Source organism: Leptinotarsa decemlineata, unplaced genomic scaffold, assembly GCF_025532065.1.
Source record: "Leptinotarsa decemlineata unplaced genomic scaffold, Ldec_3_MD MMD2_tig00000591_RagTag_RagTag, whole genome shotgun sequence".
Classification (NCBI taxonomy): domain Eukaryota; kingdom Metazoa; phylum Arthropoda; class Insecta; order Coleoptera; family Chrysomelidae; genus Leptinotarsa; species Leptinotarsa decemlineata.
Genome location: NW_027412552.1, coordinates 725,062 through 747,788, shown reverse-complemented (window position 1 = coordinate 747,788; position 22,727 = coordinate 725,062). Strand labels below are relative to the sequence as shown.

At 37.6% G+C, this 22,727-nt stretch overlaps 1 protein-coding gene across 1 annotated transcript in view; it reads right to left on the bottom strand.

Moving 5' to 3' along the window:
* Positions 1-742: 742 nt before the first annotated feature.
* LOC111512025 (ATP-binding cassette subfamily C member 4) overlaps positions 743-22,727 on the bottom strand; it is a 29,825-nt gene continuing 7,840 nt past the window's right edge. The window contains exons 6-11 of the mRNA XM_074174508.1: positions 20,120-20,711; positions 17,636-18,276; positions 12,867-13,359; positions 12,663-12,813; positions 8,775-9,005; positions 743-1,667 (exon numbers count right to left, since the gene is read on the bottom strand). Coding sequence (XP_074030609.1) covers positions 757-1,667; positions 8,775-9,005; positions 12,663-12,813; positions 12,867-13,359; positions 17,636-18,276; positions 20,120-20,711 — 3,019 coding nt within the window. The 3' untranslated portion in view covers positions 743-756. The remainder of the gene's footprint in view (positions 1,668-8,774; positions 9,006-12,662; positions 12,814-12,866; positions 13,360-17,635; positions 18,277-20,119; positions 20,712-22,727) is intronic.

The following is a 22,727-nucleotide window of genomic DNA, read 5'->3' as shown; positions in this document are numbered from 1 at the left end:
GAAAATAAATTTTAGGGGTTGCGTTCTCTACCCCTTACAATCATGGGGTAAACCATGGGGTAAACCCAATAAATTACTGGCTAAGTGTCTTTTTGGTAGTACAAAATGTCAGGTTGATTCAAATATTGTAACTTTTTTAGTGCTTGTGAAAAAAATTGTGATACAAATTTTATGTACACCCTTTAAAGGGATGTATCTTAACAAGGGATGCTCCAATGAAGTTTCTTTATATAAAAGATCCTATCTTTTTTTCGATGAGGAATCACCTCCTTGAATGTTTTACACTTATTTAGTTACACCCTGTATAATATAATTTCATAGGTAAAAGCTAGTAAAAAAACTACTTTTATTATAATTTTGAATTATACACAAAAAACCCGTTTTTCTATTCAGTTTGTATTCCAAACATTTGCTAGGGAATTGAATCAGATACCACTCAAGGATTGCTACACAATATAGTATATGAAAGAGGTAAAAAAAGTACTGACTTTCTCAATGACAGGCATCTGATGTTTCGGAATAAGTCACTGGTCTTATTGCCTCTTCAGTACCAATCTAAAGATGAAGCACTCAGTCCATTCATATGTCAAGAATGTGACAAGTGTCCTATTCCGAAACATCTGACGTCCGCCACTGAGGATGACAGTGTTCCATTGTGTCCATATGTATTTCCACCAAGTATCGGCAAGGTCTATCCAGTTTATTGATAGTGACAGCTACCAACTTAAAAAAACACCCAACAAATTTTTGTCTATTTTATTTCTTATTCGAAGATACAATTCCTGCATTTTTAAGCATTCCGGCAAATAGTCCATTTGGTTTCTCTTTCAAAACTTTTGGGTCATCATACTCGGCGATTTGACCCCTATCTAGAACCATCACTTTGTTGCAATCCAATATGGATTCCAATCTGTGAGCAATCACAAATACCGTGCAAGAAGCAAAGTTTTCCTTCACAGTCTTGTCGGCGATACTTTCGGTCTCCGGGTCCATATTGGCGGTCGCTTCATCAAGAACTACTATTTTATTCTTTCGAATGATGGCCCTGGCCAGACATATCAGCTGACGTTGACCCGTACTGAAATTCGTGTCTTCGACGTGAGTTTCCAGACTTGGAACGATAACATCCAATTTAACTTTGTGAAGGGTTTTCCAAATTTCTTCGTCAGTATATTCGTGTAGAGGATCCACGTTACTCCTGATTGTGCCGGAGAACATAATGGGGTCTTGAGGGATGATGGATATGTGTTGCCTCAAGAACTTGAGAGGCAACGCTTTTGTGTCCACTCCGTCAATAAAAATCTCCCCCTCGAAGTTGTACAGTCTGAACAGCGTAGAGACTATGGAAGACTTTCCTGCCCCAGTCCTGCCGACGATGCCGATCTTTTCTTTGGGTTTTACCTTGAAATTGATGTCCTTGAGGACTTTCTCGTGAGACCTAGTGTAAGTCAAAGAAACGTGGTTGTAAGTTATTTCTCCATGAGTAGGCCAGTTGGGAACTTCAGTGCCTTTTTCCGTTTCAGGTTCGATGAGAGTGTATTCGAGTGCTCTTTCAACCGATGTCATACGATTTTCAGTTTCGGACCACTGCTGTAATGTCATTTGGACCAACATGGCCAACATTCCACCCTGTGTCAGCGTCAAACCAACATCTCCAGCTTCGGAACCTGTAACAAATTTGAGAATTCAGTTTCTGCTTCGCAGAGAAAATAGGAATGGACATAAAAATATTCATTGACTACTGTAATGACAGCTATTGCGATAGTAACGTAAAACATTATTTTATTGATAGAGATCGAGGTCGATCACCCGGTTCTTCGGTGTCGATATTTTCTCAGCTTCAAAAAAGCATTTGAACTACTATATGACTCTGTTTACTGTCGGACCTTTAGTCGTTGTGGTCGTCTTTAAGTTAGGCTAAACTAAACAAATGTATGTATTACATCCTGCTGATAATCATACACTTGGGAAAGTTAAAAACGCTGACATAAGGTTTTTGTGGTGAACGTTGCTGAAACGAGGCTCTGGGATATTTGAAAAGAGGCGGAGAAGACAGATTCAGTGAGTTCTTGCGAAAGCCACGGGGAGTCGGTCACGAGAGCCCGTCGAAACGAGTTAGGGGGGGTTCATCCCATCCCTCAGCCTTGGAGGCTGAGAATAGTGGCCTGAGTAGGGGAGTAATTTTTTGAGCGCATGATGCGAAAGTTGAGGGAAATAAATAGCGAAATCGTGAGCCGGTATTGGGTACAGGAAAGTTTGAAATAAAAGTGTTGGTGTTGAAGACACCAACATAAACCACCATAGAGGCGTTATATAAATTTATTTTGTCTGAGTTCACTTCGGTCGGTTGGTAGCCGCTCGGTTCGACGTGGGTGCTTTGTTCACTCACTCGAATTGACTGCCGTGTCGGTCGGTGGTTCAAGCCCCAGTCTGAAATATCGATTTTCACTTGCTATCGTCGAACCCGTGTTAGGAATCACACGTTGAAAGGTAAGACCTCGTTAATCCTTAGCTCGTACAAGTTTCGACTTCTGGGGGTTGTCGTTCGTAAGGGTGCGACAGCTAGTTAATGTAAAAACAGAGTTCAACCAGATTCAAACTTCCTATTTGGAAAGAGATTATATGTATATTGTTGGGTTCCTAGTGCGAGTTGTTTAGCTAGAGTTCAGATTATAATTAAAAAGAAATCAAATTCAAGGTCATACACCACTTTCCCTGCAGTAAAAGTTAAACTAAAAATATTTTGTATTGAGCTGGTGCGTTTGTAGTTGTTTAAGAGGTAAAATTAATAGTAAATAGCAGAGTCAAATTGGCGGCGTTTTCTTTGTTCTATTTTCTTTCATTTTATAAAATTTAACATTTTTTTAATAAGATTGTACACGTTTTAATTTTTATTTTTCCCTGGAGTCATTGTTTTACTCATCTTACTTTACATTTGAAACCTCGGATATTTGGTCCTCTTGGACTGAGAAAAATACCATTCTCGTAGAGTAAAATGAATTTAACAAAACAAAAATTAGAGACTTTTCAGCCAACTCATCGAGAAGAGAATAGTGAGTGAAAAGTATTTCAACTAAGATTAAAATTCAGTTAGAGCATATTCAGCATCGTTCTGGAACCATATAATGAGAAAGAACTATAAGTAGGTATACCAAATGATCAGGTTTCAAAAAGACCGACCTTTGTGTCATCGGCACGAACCTTACACCCTTATCGGAATTGCCTGACATCCAAAAGTTTCGTGTGGAGAAAATCTGCATCTAGTGACAGCAGCTACCAAATTCATTTAACTAAACAGCGGTGACTACGGTGGGATTGGATATTATATATCGTAAGTCACGCATTTGAAAAAATAACCTAGCTATAGGTTACGTTATCACACTGGTGACAGCTAAATGGGACTTCACAAGGATTTGGTGATGTAAATTTGCGGAAACTCATTAGATACGGTATAACTGGAATAAGTCTTAAATGGTTTGAGTCATACTTAGCAGATCGCACCCAGATAGTCAAAACCACTTCATTCTCAAATGAAGGTAAAATTACTTGCGGCGTCCCACAAGGTTCGGTACTGGGCCCACTTTTATTTTTAATTTACATTAATGACCTATCGTCTATAAACATCCAAGGAAAATTCACTTTATTTGCTGATGATACTACAATTTTATGGCATGCTCCTAACAACCATACGTTGTATGAAGTTATTGAGAATGACATCACGATAGTGAAAGACTGGTTTGACTCAAATCTCTTGAGCTTGAATTTATCAAAAACAAAAGTAGTGTCCTATCGTTGCCAGATTCCAGCCGTACATCTAAATAATATTCAAATAGATAACGTACCAGGTTCTAAATTCCTTGGCTTGTTCATTGACAATAGTTTAAAATTCAACAATCATGTAGATACTTTGAAATCGAAGCTCTCCTCTGGATGTTATGCCATACGAGTAACTGCATTTGAGCTCGGATCTGCAGAAGCTAGAATGGTTTATCATTCCCTTTTTGAATCACACCTCCGTTATGGTATTTGCTTTTGGGGTGTGTGTTCTACCACATGCCTTCAATCAGTATTACTAATACAAAAACGTGCAATACGATGCATATGCGAAGCCAAGCCTAGGGACTCTTGTCGACTTTTTTTTGCCTCTAACAAAATCCTAACTGTGGTCTCCCTATTTATATACGAGACAATCTGCCTTGTCTTCAAAAATAGGGTATTGTTTAACAACTTGGACGCGCCAATGTATCAAACCAGGCAAAGATTCAGCTTTAAATTACCGCTGCCTTCTTCGTCGCTAGTTAAAGATTCCATTATTTACAACGGTCTTAAAATGTTCAATCACCTTCCTCAAGCTATAAGAACCATAAATGACCTTAGAGCTCTTAAGAAAGAGTTGAAAGACTTGCTCTCTGGGAGACCTTATTATAGCTTAGCAGAATTCTATGATGATAATTTTAATTGAGAAGACTAACTGTAATATCTACGGTATTTTATTGATTTCATTTCATTCAATTTAGTTTAAATTGATTTATTTACATTTTGTTGACCATGTTCTTATATCCTGAACGTTTGTTATTATTTACATGTCTCTTTTCAGTTCATGTTATAACCTACTTTTAGTGATTTTACTTTTGTGATTTCATGTATATGTTATTTATATTTCGCACAAGGCTTTGTCAATAAGAATTTATTCTTCAGACAATAAAGTATATTAAAAAAAAAATCACCAAATAATAGCCGCAAAGTTATCAGCTAACCGTCAAGTTCTTGCAGTTCCCTTTTTTAACATTTGCGAAGTTCAATTAACTGTTAGTGAAATCGCAAATCTTGTGTTTCGAGAGTGGAAGAAAGCTAGAATCCCAGCCAGAGCTGTACTTGACTATGTAAAAAAACTTGTGGATATTCACTATGCTTGGAGGGAGTGGCAAAAAAATTCAAGATGTTTACAAAACAACCCAGAAGATTTATTCGATATAGTACAAGCTGATGCTTTGGAACGCGTGTTAGGAATCACACGCTAAAAGGTAAGACCTCGTTAATCCTTACCTCACACACATGTTTTGACTTCTGAGGGTTGTCTTCGTAGGGGTGCGACAGCTGGTTAACGGAAAAACAGATTTTAAACAAATTTAAACGGATGAAAGTAAAAGAAGAAAAGTTGATTTTACAAAAACAAAGGAACCAGTACGTCCAAGGTGTTTGGCGGGTGCAGACAAGAAGTTATCCGAGAAAGAAGAAAGGCAAGACAGAGAAAATCGAAAGAAGAGAAAAAGAGACCTGAGCAATTGTGTTTCGGGAGTTTATCGTCTACTACTCAAGATTTTATAGAAACATAGACGATGTCGATCCACCTACCAGCTCTCGAACAGTAAATTCTGAAATCATAATGAAAAGAGGAAGGAGATAATGGAAAAAAATTAAAATCAAACCCCCTGGAGCGATGCATCAAGCAAGATGGGTGGTAAGAGGACTTCAAGATGTTCGTTTATTCATTGCGGTCATATATATGAAAGCATGGCTTGGATGTAGTCTGGCACTAAATCAAAATTTATGCTTTTTTCAGAGGAATATAAAACTGTTGACAAAGTAATTGGCAAAGCAGCCCTGAGCAAGTTCAGTCATCATCTTTGTTACTTGCCAAAAGAAATTGCCATTTTATCACTCTTTGATGACGAAGTTGATGAACTAACCAAAGATAACATAGTGGCGAACTTACAAAGAGAGAGTTTCTAAAAAGAGATATATTTCATCGAAATATGAACTGTCTGATTATTTGTATGGTGAGCATTTGAGAAGGAACTACTATTCTTTACACTGTTTTCATTAAACTGATAATAAAATTGCCTTATTTATTGTTTCAAGAGAATCATTAGGTGATTTTGTGCCTGTCAAGAGCACAAATTTATTTTCTCGATTAAAAACTGATGAGAATGTCCTTCAGAAACAGGTTGCTATGTGGTCCAAAGACATTGCCTTTATGGAGGCTGAAAAAAAGTTTTTTCTTTGAGGGTAGTAAATGATACTGCTGAAAGAGCTGTAAAACTCATGCAAGATTTTCATGGTTTGATAACTGCAAAGAAAGTACAAAAACAATTTGTGCTACGGTGTGTAATAGAAATCTCTATCCAGATAATAAGAAAGAGACCCTCAAAAGAAAATATCCTGCATAATCTGCATATTTATCTTCTTTTAATAAATGATCACCTCTTATTGTTGACTATTGTTTATAACAATGGAATGGAGGATGTGCCTTTGACCACCCCTTTTTCTGAAAAGAGGAGCACTAGCAAAGGTGCGAAGAAGGGTTCGAGGAGTGCCAGCAAGAGAGTGGCAGCGAGCGGGATTGATGACGAGTTTGCTGCTCCCCAATCGGCTAAGAAGAGAGGATCCTCCGCTACGTCGAAACAGGTGCAGTCGTAGCTGCAGAAGTATATGAAAATTTAGGATAAGATGAGTCCTTATTGGTGGCCGCCGATGACCTCGACCGTCTGGCTGGCCCTTTCTACGTTGGATATACCATTTCCAAAGCCAAGATAGCCAAGCCAAAAAAGCAGCCATTGACGGCACCGCAGATGTCAACTGTTGCGTCTAACATTGAGCCAGCCACCACGGTCTTTTTGGAGACTACAGCCGAGCCTCATGATCAGCCACTAGCCGGTTTCATAGTACCTCCGCCACCACCACCACCGATGCCTATGCCAAATGTTCAGTAGGCAACTTCTGTCCAACCCTCTGACAGCAAGGTGGAGTTACCAATGTGGCAGAGAAGCTCCAAATTAGTTGAGGACTTGTTCGAACTCGGCAGAATATACCAGGAGAGAAAGGCAAAGCTGCTGAGGCAGCGACGAGAGATTGGCGGAGATTGCTGCACGTCGAACAGAAACGGCGTTTGCTAGCTGAACTGGCGGGGGTGGAAATCAGCATCGAGGGGACATCGTCGGAGTCGAAGAGGAGTACCGTGTTGAGGGTAATTCAAAGAATTGGTGGATGTCGACGAAATGAGCGACTGTGTGAAGGCTCTCCAGACGCGAATCAAGAAGGAAGTTGACGACGTGGCAATATAACCCTCATTCATTTCCCTTCCTCAGATCATCTTTGCATGGAGCATACGTGACTTGTTTGTAGTTCACGGAGCACTGCGTAATTGGAGCAGTATCCACTTTGCTCCCTTCTTTCCATTGCGGAAAAAATACCAATTGGGACACATCATTTCCACTTCTACCCACTCCCTCTCAAAAGTATCCGAAGATATATTCAGTTGGTCAGCTAGCTTCAACAATGGGGGTTCAGTTCTGAAGACATGGCCAGAAACCATATTGTCTCATACCATGGAGGTTAAACCCATATAAACATTGAAAGTTATGAACTGGTGACCAAAGATGGAACAAACGACCACTATTAATAAACTTAGCAGATTGCGAAGTCTTTTTCGTTTGGGAATAACGGATGTCTTGAAAGTCGAATCAATAGCAGCAGTGGAGAATCTATTGAATCTGTTGGGAGATGTTAAATATCTGGGGATAATAATAGACCTCTTGCTGGCATGGAACTAACATCTAGACAGAGTACAAACAAAGGCGGAGTCAGTTCTGAAGACATGGCAATGAAACCAGACATGATGCATTGTCTTATACCATGGAGGTTGAACCTATGAAAACATTATAAGTTATTAACCAAAGATGAAACAAACGACCACTATGAATGAACTGAGCAGAGTGCAAAGTCTTCCTTGTTTGAGAATAACGGATGCATTGAAAATCGAAGCAATAGCAGCATTGGAGACACTATTGACTTTTGCGTCTTCAATTCAGGCTGGAAAATTCATTTCAGTTCAAAGGATCGGACAAAACAATACATGTTCGAAACCTCAGAGAATGAAGAAGGAGCAATCATCTCGAGAAACATCATAGAAACTAGTTGGAAACCGAATATGGGAAAGGTGTGTTGCAATATACAGTACGTGTCCTCAATAAGTTGGTGGATCAATATTTTTTAAGACAGTCAATCTGTTCTTGCGGCATCGATGAACCCATATAGACTGGTCTGGAATTGCCGTGATGAAGAATTGGGTAACTGGCGAGCATGAATAGATTGACAGGGTGCCAGGAATCACATGCAAAGAAAAAGCTGATGAGTGTGCCATATACGTATCATAAATTCCATATACAGGGTCTGAACCAACTGTGGGGTTAGCAGAATTTTTGGTTGGGAAACGGGCCAATAAGAAGCACAAAGAGTAGTAGGAAAATATATTCCGGAACATTCAACGGGAAAACCTCCACAAAGAGACGTCCAAGAAGAGAACTAAAGAACTGTTACAAGTTACGTATGCGATATACGAAATTACTTTTTTAAAACGACTTTATTTTTGACAAATACAACATATACAGTTCAAGCAAGGCAACACGAATGCCTGATTAATAAATAAATATTTATTTACAAGCTTTGTATTGTCGACTTAGCATGTAGTCGCGTTTAGATAACATGAAGATACTTAATTCAACATGGGAGCTGTACAATCTAGTACAGGAAACATAATGTTGGATTAAGCTCATGGGGCTGTTGCGTTTGTCGGAGACTTGTGAATAAGCAGCAGCGGGAAAAAAGTATTTTTTCCGTTCCCGTTACACTTCCTACACAATAGCAATTCAACTCCACCACGCCTCACCAGAGAATTTGAACACTCTCGTGCAATGTTATGACTAGTTATTATTGTTATATATATATATATATATATATATATATATATATATATATATATATATATTTCTTACCTGCACTGAAGAATAAAAATTTTGTCAGGATGAATATTTCGAAGCCAAGGGCAATAAATTCCATGTAGAATGAAAATGCTCCTTTCACACAAATCGTAGTGAAGGAAGCACTAGAGAATAAATCTTGATGTTGGTCGTATTCATGTCGAAGTATTTCTTGTGCTCTGTAAGCTCGTATTGTGGTCAATCCTTCTATCGTCGAGTTAAGATGGCCAACAAGAGGACTTCTTGCTGAAAAGAGATATCATTTTAGTGGAATGAATAGCATTTTCACAGAGGGAGTAGGGTCGAGGAATTATTTCACGTGAACGACCTTACTCTTCCAAAAATGAAGTAATACGATATACTGGAAAAGGAAAAACAACGGATGTTACATAAAAAGTTTCTCTTCCTCCACATACTCTATCTAGTGTAAAACTCGGTGTAGTAGACTGAATTTTAGTCCCAACATTTTTTGACAACTTATTCTCAACTAAGGAATTTGTTTCAAATAAAAAATCAGAGAATCTGGATGTAACGGTGAACTTGGTCTTGGCGTTTAATTATCATATTGCTGGGCAAAAGTACTGAATCAACTGCAGATATAGCAGGGGAGCCTGCGATGCAAAATGGGGATTTACTCGAGCGTCATTGAGACATATTAGGTTACAAATCTTAGATGATAAGAAGAAAAAAAGTTATTTTCATCGGTGGGGGAAGCGGCTATAGATTTTCAAATATGTAAAAAAATACTGTTGCATGGACATACTCGAGCGCGTCAGATATTGATAGCATCAATGTCCTACGTATTTTTAATAATGTTGGTATGTTAATCTGATCGTTTGCATGATGTGGGTGGTTGAACGTAAGGGTTGAAAGTGAAAAGAAAAAAAAACTAATCGAGCGCGTCAGATTTTCTAAGGGGATGTTAAGTGCAACAAAAAAAATCTCCCATTCAATAATCTGACGATTTCGATCTGACGCAAACTCGCGGCCATTCTTATAATGTGCAAAAAAAATCCGCCATTTTTAAATACTCAAGCGCGTCAGATTAAGATATATATGGTTCATCTTAATGTTTTAGACGTGCTGTTTCATAATCTGAGGATTATCTAGAGGCTTTCGCTTAATCTGATAAAAACAATATTTTTTTTATTTTTTTTTTCATTTATTTTACTCAATTAAATTGAAAAATCTCAGGAAATAGCATGCAAATAAAAAAGTGTATGGTTTTTAAGTAGAATACTTGTATCTACAAGAATAATTAAAAAAAATGCTCAAAAAAATTTAATTTTTCATAATCAATTGATTAATCAATGAAGAAAAGAGAAATTAAACTTTCTATATTTTTTACCACTTTTATTTTTAACTAGCGTTTCTGCAGTTTCGTCCTATGAGGACATTTTCAAACTTATATATTGTATAAGTTTGAAAATGTCCTCATAGGATGAAACTGCAGTAACGTTAGTTACAAATAAAAGTGGTAAAAAACATAGAAAGTTTGATTTCTCTTTTCTTCATTATGATTTCCTACCACATAATAACGGCTACATCTATCAATTATTTGATTAATGACGTTATTTTTTTACAACTTTGCTGCCCTCCCCTTCCTTTACGTCACTCTCAAATTGTCAGATTACTGGAATATACACTTTTTAGCATGTAATTAACTCACCCTACCTTAATCTGACGCGCTCGAGAATTTCTGATGATCAATTTTTTTTACTAATCTGATCCTTTATCCCTCATAGGCGCCCTTATATATGGTGGAGGTACTTAACCGGGTACAAGGTATCCCCCTGTATATTAATCTGCCGCGCTTTAGTAAATCCCGAAATCCCCGCCCTATTAATAAAATTACTAGTTGCAATTGTTTGTTCGGGATATTCAAAAGGTTCACTTTGTCTCGAATGACCCTCCAGGTACTGACGAGGAGCTAGTACCCCGAAATCGGTTTATCAGTGGTTGCCCCGACTGAATGAAATTAATTTCAGCTTTTCATATATAGGAAGTTACTTGCGACGAATCTTCCAATTGGAAGACTACATAGTTGTCTGATGCGTCTACTTCAGCTTTCTGCGCAGCATTAGTTGATCACAGGATCACAGGAGAGTCTTTATAATGTTCAAGATTTCAACTGTTCACACTTTTTTTGGATATGTAAGACAATTTATTTATTTACTTTCATCGTCAGGTCATTCGCTATTTTTTCAGAAATTTTTCTGTGCATTTCTATATTGAATTTTGACCTGTCGATTATTACCATTATTATTAACATCTTACTCAAGACAAATATTTTATGAACTTTGAATGTTCAAGCCAGTCTCGGATATACCTACACAGTAGGTTGAATGGACTGACGCCTGTCAGAAAACAACTACTCCCCCAGCTAATACCACGAACGGCGTTGGATTATATCCAACAGGCGTCAGTGCAGGAATCTTCACAGAAAAGTTCCTGCATATGCAATTGATAATACAACTGAAGGAGTCAACCTTCAATTTTAGAACGAGCACACTTGCAGACCGGTTTCGGGCTCCTTAGCCACTCGTCAGTGCAAGATGGTGGCCATCATCGACCTAAAGTCGATGATATTCCATAATTGAAAATCGAAATTCAGTCAGAGTATTTCATTCCTCGTCCTAAGTTGCAGCGAACAACAAAAATGTCACTTCATCTAGTGGACGAAGTATTAACTAACTGCATAACCGAAATTTGCCCGATTCCTCTGAATAAGGAAGAAAAACTTTCCTATTAGTCACTGTGCTATGCTTGAAGACAGGCAGTAAACAAATCTAGAGAAATGAACTCTAAATTTCTACTACTCCATCTTGATACAAAAAAAGATGAGGGAACCTTCCAACGAATGTTTGAAATACAAACTGAGTAGAGAAAATTATCTTCTGTATAATTCAGTGTTCATATAGAAGTATTTGTTTCGAAATATTTTTTTTCTTTCATGTAATTCAATGTTTATATGAAAGTAGCTGTTTCAGGAGGACTTTCTTTCAGTTTGTGTCTGAAAGTTAATTTTTCACATGATCTACACATCCATGTATAGAGTTACTTATTTTCAAATTGATTACTTCCTTCTTTTTCTTTGGAGGATTCCCACATCTTTTTTTTTGTATCAAGATGGAGTAGTAGAAAGCCAAAAACTTTTTTTCCCAAAAATAATCACTCCTGAAAATATAATCCCTTCAATTCGAAGTTTAAATGTTCAAGCCAGTCTCGGATATATCTACACAGCAGGTTGAATACACTGACGCCTATCAGAAAGCAACTACTCTCCTGACTAATACCACGAACGGCGTTGGATTATATCCGACAGGCATCAGTGCAGAAATCTTCACAGAAAATTTCCTGCATATGCAATTGTCAATACAACTGAAAGAGTCAACATTCAAATTTGGAACGGGCACACTTGCACACCGGTTTCGGGCTCCTTAGCCACTCGTCAGTGCAAAATGGTGGCCATCATCGCCCTAAAGTTAATGATATTCCATAATTGAAAATCAAAATTCCTTCACATTCCTCATCCTAAGTTGGGGCGAACAACAAAAATGTCACTCTATGTTGCACTGACGAAGGGCTAAGGAATCCGAAACCGATCTGCAAGTGTGCTCGTTCCAAAATTGAAAGTCGACTCTCTCAGCTGGATTGCCAATTGCATATGCTGGAAATTTTCTGTGAAGATTCTTGTACTGACGCCTGTCGGATATAATCCAACGCCGTTCGTGGTATTAGCTGGAGGAGTAGTTGTTTTCTTGAACATTTGAAGCTAATTTCTTCAGATTTGTTTACTATCTGTCTTCAAGCATAGCTCACTGACTAATAAAAAAAAATCTTATTATTATTTCGTTGAGCCTATAAAAATTTTGGGAAAAAATAATTTCAGCTGATACTCACTAGCGGCTTCCAGACGTTTCAAACTTCTAGCTGTAGGCATGTAAATGAATCGTAAAAGCACCAAAGAAATGACGAGTATGACCGCGGGAAGAATAAATGACAAACTTATAGATGCTATCAATCCAATATTTCCAAAAAGGGCGAACAGAACCTGAAATCAGAATGTTTCAGTGGCAAACACATCAAATCAAATCAGACCATTACCGCGATGAATATGGATAAAAACATAGGCAACACTTCGTCAACAATATTCAAATCCTGTGAAAATCTATTCAGAATGTTACCAATGAAGTAACTGTCGAAAAATGACATTCCGGCATGGATAATGCTTTTCATCATCGCTTTATGTAGATTAATCGACGCTTTGTATGTGAACTGCATTATCAATATACTTTTGAGTACTTCCAAAAGCACTGATGCAATTAGTAATATGGAATAGAGGTTTAAAGTTTTCGAAGCACGCCATTCCAACCGCTCCAAATGTAAAGCCACCATCACCGTTTTATTCAATCCAAGGTCGGTCGCTCGTTCCAGAATCTCCGAAAGTTTTATATTTTCGCTCCAGGAAACTAGTTCCTTCGTATAGTTCATCAGTTCGGAACTATTTACGAATAGTTCAGTCGTGTTCACATATGGAATAGTTGTATTGCCGAAATATGTTTCTTTAACACCCATAATGGCTGATCTTTCGTTGGCCCTGAAAGAAAGGTTCAAATAGAAATGGCTAACTAATATGACTTTTCCCACCAAACCATTTTTTTTAATTCAATACAGTTTCTCAAAATATAGGGGCAAGTTTTGAAACTGAAGTATACATGAAAGCAGTAGATATTTGGACTGCTCTCATCTACCCTATGCGTCTCCTTGAAGTTTAGGCTAAAATACTCCCCCCCTTCTTGTCCAAACTCAACTACGACGAAAATAAAGCAAACCATAAAAACTTCAATGGACTTTATTAATGAATTTCATTAGTTCAGACTTCCATTGTCTAATATGACGATAACTAAAATACTGAAATGAATAGCTGAAAATAACTATTATATTTTCAGAAAAAAATACAGAATATGGAGTGGTTTGGAACTCGGGCCATTGAAGAAACTTACAAGAAGCCCCAAGTCTAGTTGAGATACGTTAACGACATCTTCATAATATGGAACCATGGAAATACAGAACTAGATACCTTTCAACAGCGTGAGACTCTCCATCATCTCCACAATGGAAAAGGAAGTCCACAACAAATTGCTATTCTTAGACGTTTTGGTGAAGAGGACCAACGCTAAGTGGGAAACAGCTGTATACCAAAAACCCACTCACACGGGGCAATATCTGAACCACAAATCCAACCACTATCAAGAAGGAATTATCAAGACTCTAGTAAACCGTGCTTTCGAGCTCTGTAATAAAAAGGAAGGTCTCGAGAAGGAACTAGGCATCATCAAAAATGATCTTCAACGGAATGGTTACTCCAAGGTGATGGTGGAACAGACTTTAGCTAGAAGACAGCAAGAGTCTCGCAAGGAAGAGAAGCCGCCACAACCAGTACTTGTACTTCCCTACATCAGAGGATTATCGGAAAGGATAAGAAGAATTGGTTCCAAGTACAACATCATAACCTGCTTCAGATCCGGAAACACCATCCGTAGCAGCCTCAGAAAAACCAGGCCACTAAACGCGGACTACAATTCCAAGAATTTAATTTACCTGTGAGTGCGGCATATATCGCTGAAACTAAGAGGCTATTCAAAGTCTGCATTGCCGAGCCAAGAAACATACACCGCCAGGTGAAACCAACAAATCGGGAATAGCAGAGCATGTTTGGACTCATCAACATCACATCGAGTGATCACAAGCTGAGAAATTCCACAGGGGGAACACTGGTTCAAGAGAAAATTCAAAGGAGGTTAACGAATTCAAAAAATATTTTATATTGAGATTTTCACTAAACAGTTTCACAAAAACGCGTGCCCTCACTTCTGATACGCCTGAAGGAGCCATTGTAGGACGAAACACGTGTCGCTGTGTTTGTGAAACTGTTTAGTGAAAATCTCAAGATGAAGTGTTTTTAAATTCGTTAGTTATGGATTTTCATCAAGTATCGGCCAATTCCATCATATATCAAAGAAGCTGTATATACAGGGTGTGCCATCGAAAACTTGACATGGAGGTTTTGGGTACTGATCTTGCAAATCCTAAAAAACGCTCAGACATGTCGATTTTTATTGGGAGGGGGACAGTTTTTTCCCCATTTACAGCGTCGTCACTTCAACCCCTGAGCAGAGGGGTGAATAACCCTTGGAATTTTAATAGGGAATAGGAGTCGCACATCGTTTGAAAGATCTTGGAATTTTCTGAACAATGGTGTACATTTTTTCAAATTTGGACGTATTCAAAAGAGTTCTTTCGAATAATTGTTGTACGCCACTGCTCAGTTGGAATGTATTTGGAATGTATTTGTTTTTTACGCTACTTTTTTGTTAATTCATCAGTTCTTCTCTTCTTCTCTGATATAAGGACTATTACAATTGTGAAATGGTTAAAAATGATGTTTCTATTTCTTATTTTCAAGTTAAAAGTGATATCTACATTATTACTCGTAGTGAGTGCCGTAAAGTGTTGCTAAAGAAACAATGGTTTACAAAACTGCAGAGAGGGTTGAATTGATTGAATTGTACTATGGAAATAGACGTTGTGCTGCGAGAGCCGCTGAACTGTTCAATCAACAACATGGGAAGAATGTGTCGCGACAGTATGTTTTCGATTTAATTGCAGAATTTCGCGCAACTGAATCTGTAGCAAATAAAAAACGGCAAATCGTACATACAGTAACAAATGAGGCAACACAAGTGGCGATCCTGGGCCATGTTAAGCTTGACCATCATTTGAGCACAAGAAAGTTAGCATATGTTTCCGGGGTGTCACGAACTAGCATTCGGCGTATTTTAAAAACCCACAAAATGCATCCTTACAAAAATAAATTAACGCAAGAACTGAATGAAGATGATTTCGATCGACGCTTCAGTGATGAATGTTCTTTTTTTCTAAATGGCACAGGTAATGGCCATAATTGTCGCTATTGGGCTGATTCAAATCCTCACATTTTTTATGAAGTTCATACTCAACGTCCACAAAAATTAAATGTATGGGCTGGAATTTTTGGTGACCGTATTGTTGGCCCATTGTTTTTAGAAGGCAATTTAACCGGACAAATGTATCTGGAGCTTCTGGAAGATACTATTAATCCCCTTCTCACTGATATTATTGAAAATGACCACAACTATCGGGAGGATCTGTTAATATTTCAACAAGATGGGGCTCCTCCGCACTATGCTCTGCCTGTTCGGCAATCACTGGATTGAGAGGCGGAGCACTATCGAATGGCCACCACGATCACCAAACCTTTCGCCGTTAGATTTCTTTCTGTGGGGTCATTTGAAAAACAGAATTTACTGTACTCCTCCTGCATCACTCGAAGATTTAAGGCAACGAATCACAAATGAATGTCGCCAAATTACTCCAGAAATGCTCCACAATGTTCGAGAACGTTTCCAGCAGAATCTCTATTATTGTATGGAAGCTGGAGGTGCCCATTTTGAGTAAATGCTAACATGAGAATAAAGGAAGTAACATCAACTCTAAATTCAATGTGGTTCGTCCAAATTTGAAAAAAGTACACCGTTGTTTAGAGTATTTCAAGATTTTTGGCTTTCTACTACTCCATTTTGATACAAAAAAAGGATGAGGAATCTTCCAAAGAAAGGCAGGAAGTAATCATGTAGATCATGCAAAGAAATAACTTTCAGACACAAACTGAAAGTCCTCCTGAAACAGCTACTTTCATATAAACATTGAATTATACGAAATAAAAACAATCTTTCGAAACAAATACTTCTATATGAACACTGAATTATACAGAAGATACTTTTCTCTACTCAGTTTGTATTTCAAACATTCGTTGTGGAATAAAAATCAGATATCATTCACATGAGTTCTACTTTAAATGGAAGGTAACAAATGCACTTACATGGAACACTGTCATCCTCACTGGTATACATCGATGTTTCGCCTTAAGACACTTGCCCCAAGGCTCTTCAGTACCAAATTGGACAACATTATAGAAAATACACACACTTCATTCATGAATTACGATATATAACCCATTCAATTCAAATAAGATTCCTCTTGGCTGAGATTGAATCAAATAGGTGAATGAATGCCATTACGATGTCATCGATAACATAAGCAGATCAAGCTTATTCCGTGACATTAAAAATCGTAATTCAGAGTTTTTCACCCCTCTGCTACGGGGTTGAAGTGACAACGCTGTAAATCGGAAAAAAACTGTTTCTTTTCCAATAAAAATAGACCTGTGTGAGCGTTTCATAGGATTTGCAAGATTAGTACCCAAAACCTCCATGTCAAGTTTTCGATGGCCCACCCTATATGTTGTCCAACGACGCATTCAGCCAAGCTAGCGTAGAGATACGCAACATATAGAAACCCGTAATCAAGCAGAAAACGTTCAACTCCCAGCAAACGGTCATCTTCCGCTAAACCGGTGAATCGGAGAAAAGAAAGAGGAGATAGGTGAAAGCACTCGAATGACCTATAAATAGTAATCTCTTGGAGGAATAGTCCAGTCATCACCCGAAGACAATTGTGGATACTAAAAATCTTCACGTTTTATAGCTAGGGAAGTTAGCAATCAGTCATTTTCGAAATGATTCAACCAAGAAAAATGGAGAGCCTGAAGCTCTTGCGCTATAATACATTATAGAGGTGTTTCATTATAAATTGCATTTTTTTGGTTATTTCTGAGTTACTTTCTTGCAAATGACAACACCATATTGAAATATTTCTCACCAGTGCGGCCCAAATATTTCATTTGAAGAAGAACTCCCAGTCTCTATAAAAATAATATTATATCACCGGTCTTGCCCCGTATTCAAGATGAACTCACTTATTACACTGCTTACCAGTTGCTCAGCATCTTCTGGGACGAGCTGCTGACGAAAGTTGATATACAGTAAAATAGTATGAGGAACAAGACAATTGGCCATCCTCCACCAAAGTTTATGAACTTGGTATATACCGATAAGTTCACTTTTCCTTTTTTCTTAACCTCATGATAAACTGCTTTTCCTTTCTTCTTGACCTGGCCTAACAATTCAGAACTTTCGTCGTCTTCTTCATCTTTGAGGGCGGCGTCCTTCTTCGCTTTCGTCACTTTAGGAACATCGTCCTCTTTTTCAAATTCTTCCAAAATATCCTGCGAAATGTCGATCTGTTTTCCTGCGAACTTAACCTTCCCATCTTGGAGGATCAGAAGCATATCCGCACCAGCGATATGTTTAGCGTTGTGCGTGACCAACAGCACCAGTTTGTCTTTCAGAAAACCTTTGATGCACTGGTTGTAGATGTGTTCTTGAACCTGGGGGTCTAGAGCCGTCAAAGCATCGTCGATGAGGTAGATGTCACTGTCTTTGTAAATGGCTCTGGCTAAGTTTACACGGGCCTGCTGTCCTTTACTCAAATTCAGTCCTCTGTCGGCGATAATTGTCTCATCTCCATCCTCAAGTAGTTTGAAATCATATTCCAAAGCACATACCTCAACAACCTATAAATAAAGCAATCGTATCATAACTGTGTTCAACATGTGTTACATTGAGTTCAAGAAAGCCTTAGTATTATTTTTTTTAAAAAAGGAAATAGAAATGACCTGAATAACTACCGACGAATTTCATTACTTTGTTCTCTTTCGAAACAAAAAATCGGGAATCCCCAAATAAACAAGAAAACCCTATCAGCTGAATCAGTTAACCCGAAAAATGAAGAATAGAAGAATGTTCACCACAGAAGAAATAACCATAAACGGTTAATCATTGGGAATAACAAATAAACTTCCATAAAATGAGTTAAAAAACTATTAACCCTTCACGTATTTAGAATTGATTGTGAAACCACTCCAGATGTGCTTGAGGCTGAACTGTAAAAGAATTTTGCTGAGGCAAAATGCGAACCTTTGACACCAAAATACCCCTCCATATTTTCATCGTTCAAAGTGTCAATATTTGTTGAGAATTTTAAAAAGCCGTAGACCCAAAAGTGTGGCCTGACGGAGCATGTGTAAGTAAATTTTTTCAAAGGAAGGTGACTGCGGTACCGACCACATGACGTTCCTGAACCTCAACACGAAAGAAGCAGCTCTTAATTATATTTCCAGTAGAGGTGAAGTTGGTTCAAACAACTCAACAAAAACTTTTGACGAACTTGAAACCATGAGTGTATTTCATTTAAATATTCAGTGTTGCCAAAAAGATACCTGCAAAAAAGCATTACATATTGATGGGGCTTGCAAGAAACTTAATGCAGCATTCTTCACGATTAATCAAATGAAATTGCTTGTAGATAAAAAAATCTCAAGTATATATTTTGCAATGGCATATCCGCATATTTCCTTAAATATAACGGCATGGGGGTGTGGTAGAGATTTTAATAGAATATGTGTTGCCCAAAAACGCATTATAAAAGAAAATAAAGTTGATGATGGTGGCTGGAAGACGAAAAGTCGGAGAGCAAATCTGAAAACATCATAAAGTAGCAGGGAAAAAAAAGAAATTTCTGTTTTTTTCCGGATATCTCCGGATATACTTGGAATTTCAGAACTTTCCCAACGGCATATTGTCAGTCAGGTAAATGAAACACCCTGTATAGAGGCAAATTTGATAATTAAGTATTGTAAAAGTATTTTTGACTACACAGGGTCCTTCGAAAGGCAAAGTCGTGAAAAATTTCATATTTCAAAAAATATATGAAAATCATCAATCTGAAACACAAGAACTTCACCTTTTTGTTCTGACTTCAACAAAAGACATTTAAATATAACAATATTTCCAAACAAATTGAATCCGTCCAATATTAGTAATTGCTCGAATGTTCATATAAATATTAATATAAATAAGAGTTTCAGAGTTTCTATGAGTACCTATATTCTGTTTGAATTTCAATATTTATTACAAATAAAAATTGAATCGTTCAAAATTTTGTTCTACAAAGAAATATAATGAAGAAATATTTCTCATTTTTTCATTCTACACGGTTGCCGAAAAAATAGTGTACGCAACAAGTTCGAAAACAGTTTTATGGGCTCACAAACTTCCAAGACTCGCATATGCTACGGCTCGTCCTAAACATTTGTCCACTCGTCCATAAAAACAGTATTTTCCGGACTCGTTGCGTTAATTACTATTGTAAGTGTCATCACAATTCACATCAACGATCTTCCTTATATTTACATCACCATATAACATCATCATGTCATAGAATCCGCAACACTGTATGAATGAACAGTAGTATCAACGGTGTTGAACTTTGGAAAAAATCTTAAAGTATAAATGAAATCAAGTACTCTAGTCCAATAACCAAAAATTCTTCAACAATGCATCAAGACATCAACTGACCTTTTTATATCTTCTGTAGTCATATTTCTCCCCGAACAAAATATTCTGTTTTATGGTAGAAGGAAATAGCCAAGGGTCTTGAGAGGCATAGCTCTTTCTTCCTCTCGTTCGCAGCTCCCCCTCATCTATTGGATAATCTTTCAGAATCACTTTTATCAACGAGCTCTTTCCACATCCCAACTGGCCTGTTAGAACGTTCACTCCAACTTCCATCTTCGCAGTGATATTCTTTAGAATGTTTGTATCTTTCAAGGTTAAACTGACGTTCCGTATATCGATCAACGGATCGTCATCAGGCTTATCCACCTGGTCGTCTTCAAGTTCTTCCAACTGCAACACTCTGTCTATTCTGTTCACGGAAGCCATCACTGATGCACATACTGCAAAACCTATTGAAAATGACTGTGAGATGGTATGAACCAGAGTGTCGAAATTTCTCATTAGGTAAAATACAGTTTCGGCGCTTATATCTTCGTTGACGTAAGCATATATCATAATCAAGGCATAGAATGCGAATTTTCCCACCAAACTACTCGCAGTAATCATCAGCGTCCAAATAACAGAGCTTTTTAAAAGAGTCTTTGTTTCTTTTCTGCAAAAAACAATTATGTGAGCAATTTTATGAGAAATAATCAACAGTAAATCAACAGGTTGAAACATATTCATTGAATAATTGATTGGAGAAAAGTAAGTTTCAATTATCTTTAAAGACTTGAGGTCGAAGAAAACCATAAAATAAAAAAAAATGTTTTCCGACTACTCTTATAATGTAATAATAATAATAATAATAATAATAATTGAAACTATTCGTTCCCCACCCTCAGGCTCATACAAGCTATTAAGCCTGATGTAGTCCTTCTCGACCACCAGACCAAAACGATATTTGTAGTGGAGTTTTCAGCTCCTGGCGAGACGAATATCGTCAAAAAAGAGGAGGAAAAACGGATAAAATATCCCTTCGTGGAATGATGTCCTCTCTACTCTCGAATCTTAAAATCATACCGGCTTGCCGCACTAAGGCAGAACTCTTAGCCGCACAGATGCAGAATGCTGTCATTCTTGGCTCACTGCGCTTGCTCAGGGCACATGATTCTCGGACCCAATGATCACTTACCCCACGGTGTGGGGAGTGGTCATTGATTGATAATGCTGGCGCGCCCTCCCGAATGTATCTGACAGCAGAAATAACATGATACAATATGGAAAAAAAGATGAAAAAGATGAAAAACAAAAAAATAACAAAGGACCTAAAATTTGAATTGTAATTGTGATAGCGGGTACAACATTTAATTCAAATTAAGAGGGGAGATGAAGCAGATATCGATACAAACATAAGAATACTACAAATATGTTAGCTATGGCTTACAAGAGCCAATGTGTCGTAGAAGATATTTGGGTATTATTGTTATTTCAGAAGGTGTTCTTTCAGGCAGTACCTGAAACTGGAAACAGGTTTCGACCGAATCGAAGGTGGCAGTTTGTTATAGAATTCAGCTATTGTATATGTAAGTGACCTTTTGAATAGTTCAATGGAGTGTCTAACAACATGGATCATTTTGCGCCTGATGTTCACATTATGAACATCAGTTCGATAAGTTATTTTGTTATAGAGGTAGGGCGGTGTTCTATTGACAATAACTTTATGAAATAATGTCGAAGAATGAAGAGTCCGCCTATCGTACATTTTCAGCCACCTGGCTGTTTTGAGTGTATGGGAAATCGGTTCTCTTTCCTTGATACCGGACGAAAATCTCAAACAAGAGTTTTGAACTCTTTAAATTCGTTGTTGCTCATTTTCATTCAGAAAATGGATAGTATCAACGAATCACAAATGAGTAATTTAGTTTTTAGGCTCAAGACATGCCTATGAGGGTATAATACTTTCATTTTCCCAAATGCTCTTAGGATCAATGTTGAAGTATGTTTTTTGAATTCGAGTTCATCATCGATAAAAACTCCTAGATTATTAAACTGATTTACAACCGGTAAAACAGTGTCATCAATGTTTACGATCAGATCGCTAAGTTTCGACCTTGTGACTTCCCTTCCAAATACAACCACAGAGCATTTGGAATCAATAACTTCTTCGATACATTCACGAATTGATTGAAATCCTCAGTAATGATATTTTCGCTTTGCTGTCAGGAGTAAAAGAATAATACAACTGTGTATCATCGGCATACATATGATATTTAAGTTTTTTCAAACAGGTTGTCAAATGGGAGGTGTAAATTATGTAGAGGATAGGTCCAAGGATTGAACCCTGTGGGACACCTGAAGAAGTATTTTCGAAATCTGACATGTGGTTCTCCACTATAACAATTTGTTGTCTATGTGAAAGATATGAATAAAAAAATTTCAAAGTGCTTCGAGAAAGTCCATTATAATGTAATATAGATCGAAGTAGTTGATGATTCAATGTATCAAAAGCTTTGCTGAAGTCGATCAATAGTAGGACAGTGATTTCGTCTTCATCCGATGCTGCGACGATATTATCTAATATGTTCAATAAAGCTGTAGCACAGCTATAGTTTGGTCTGAAACCAGATTGCATAATTGAAAGTACATTGTTGTTGTGAAGGTGGTTTCTCAACTGTTGAGCAATAGC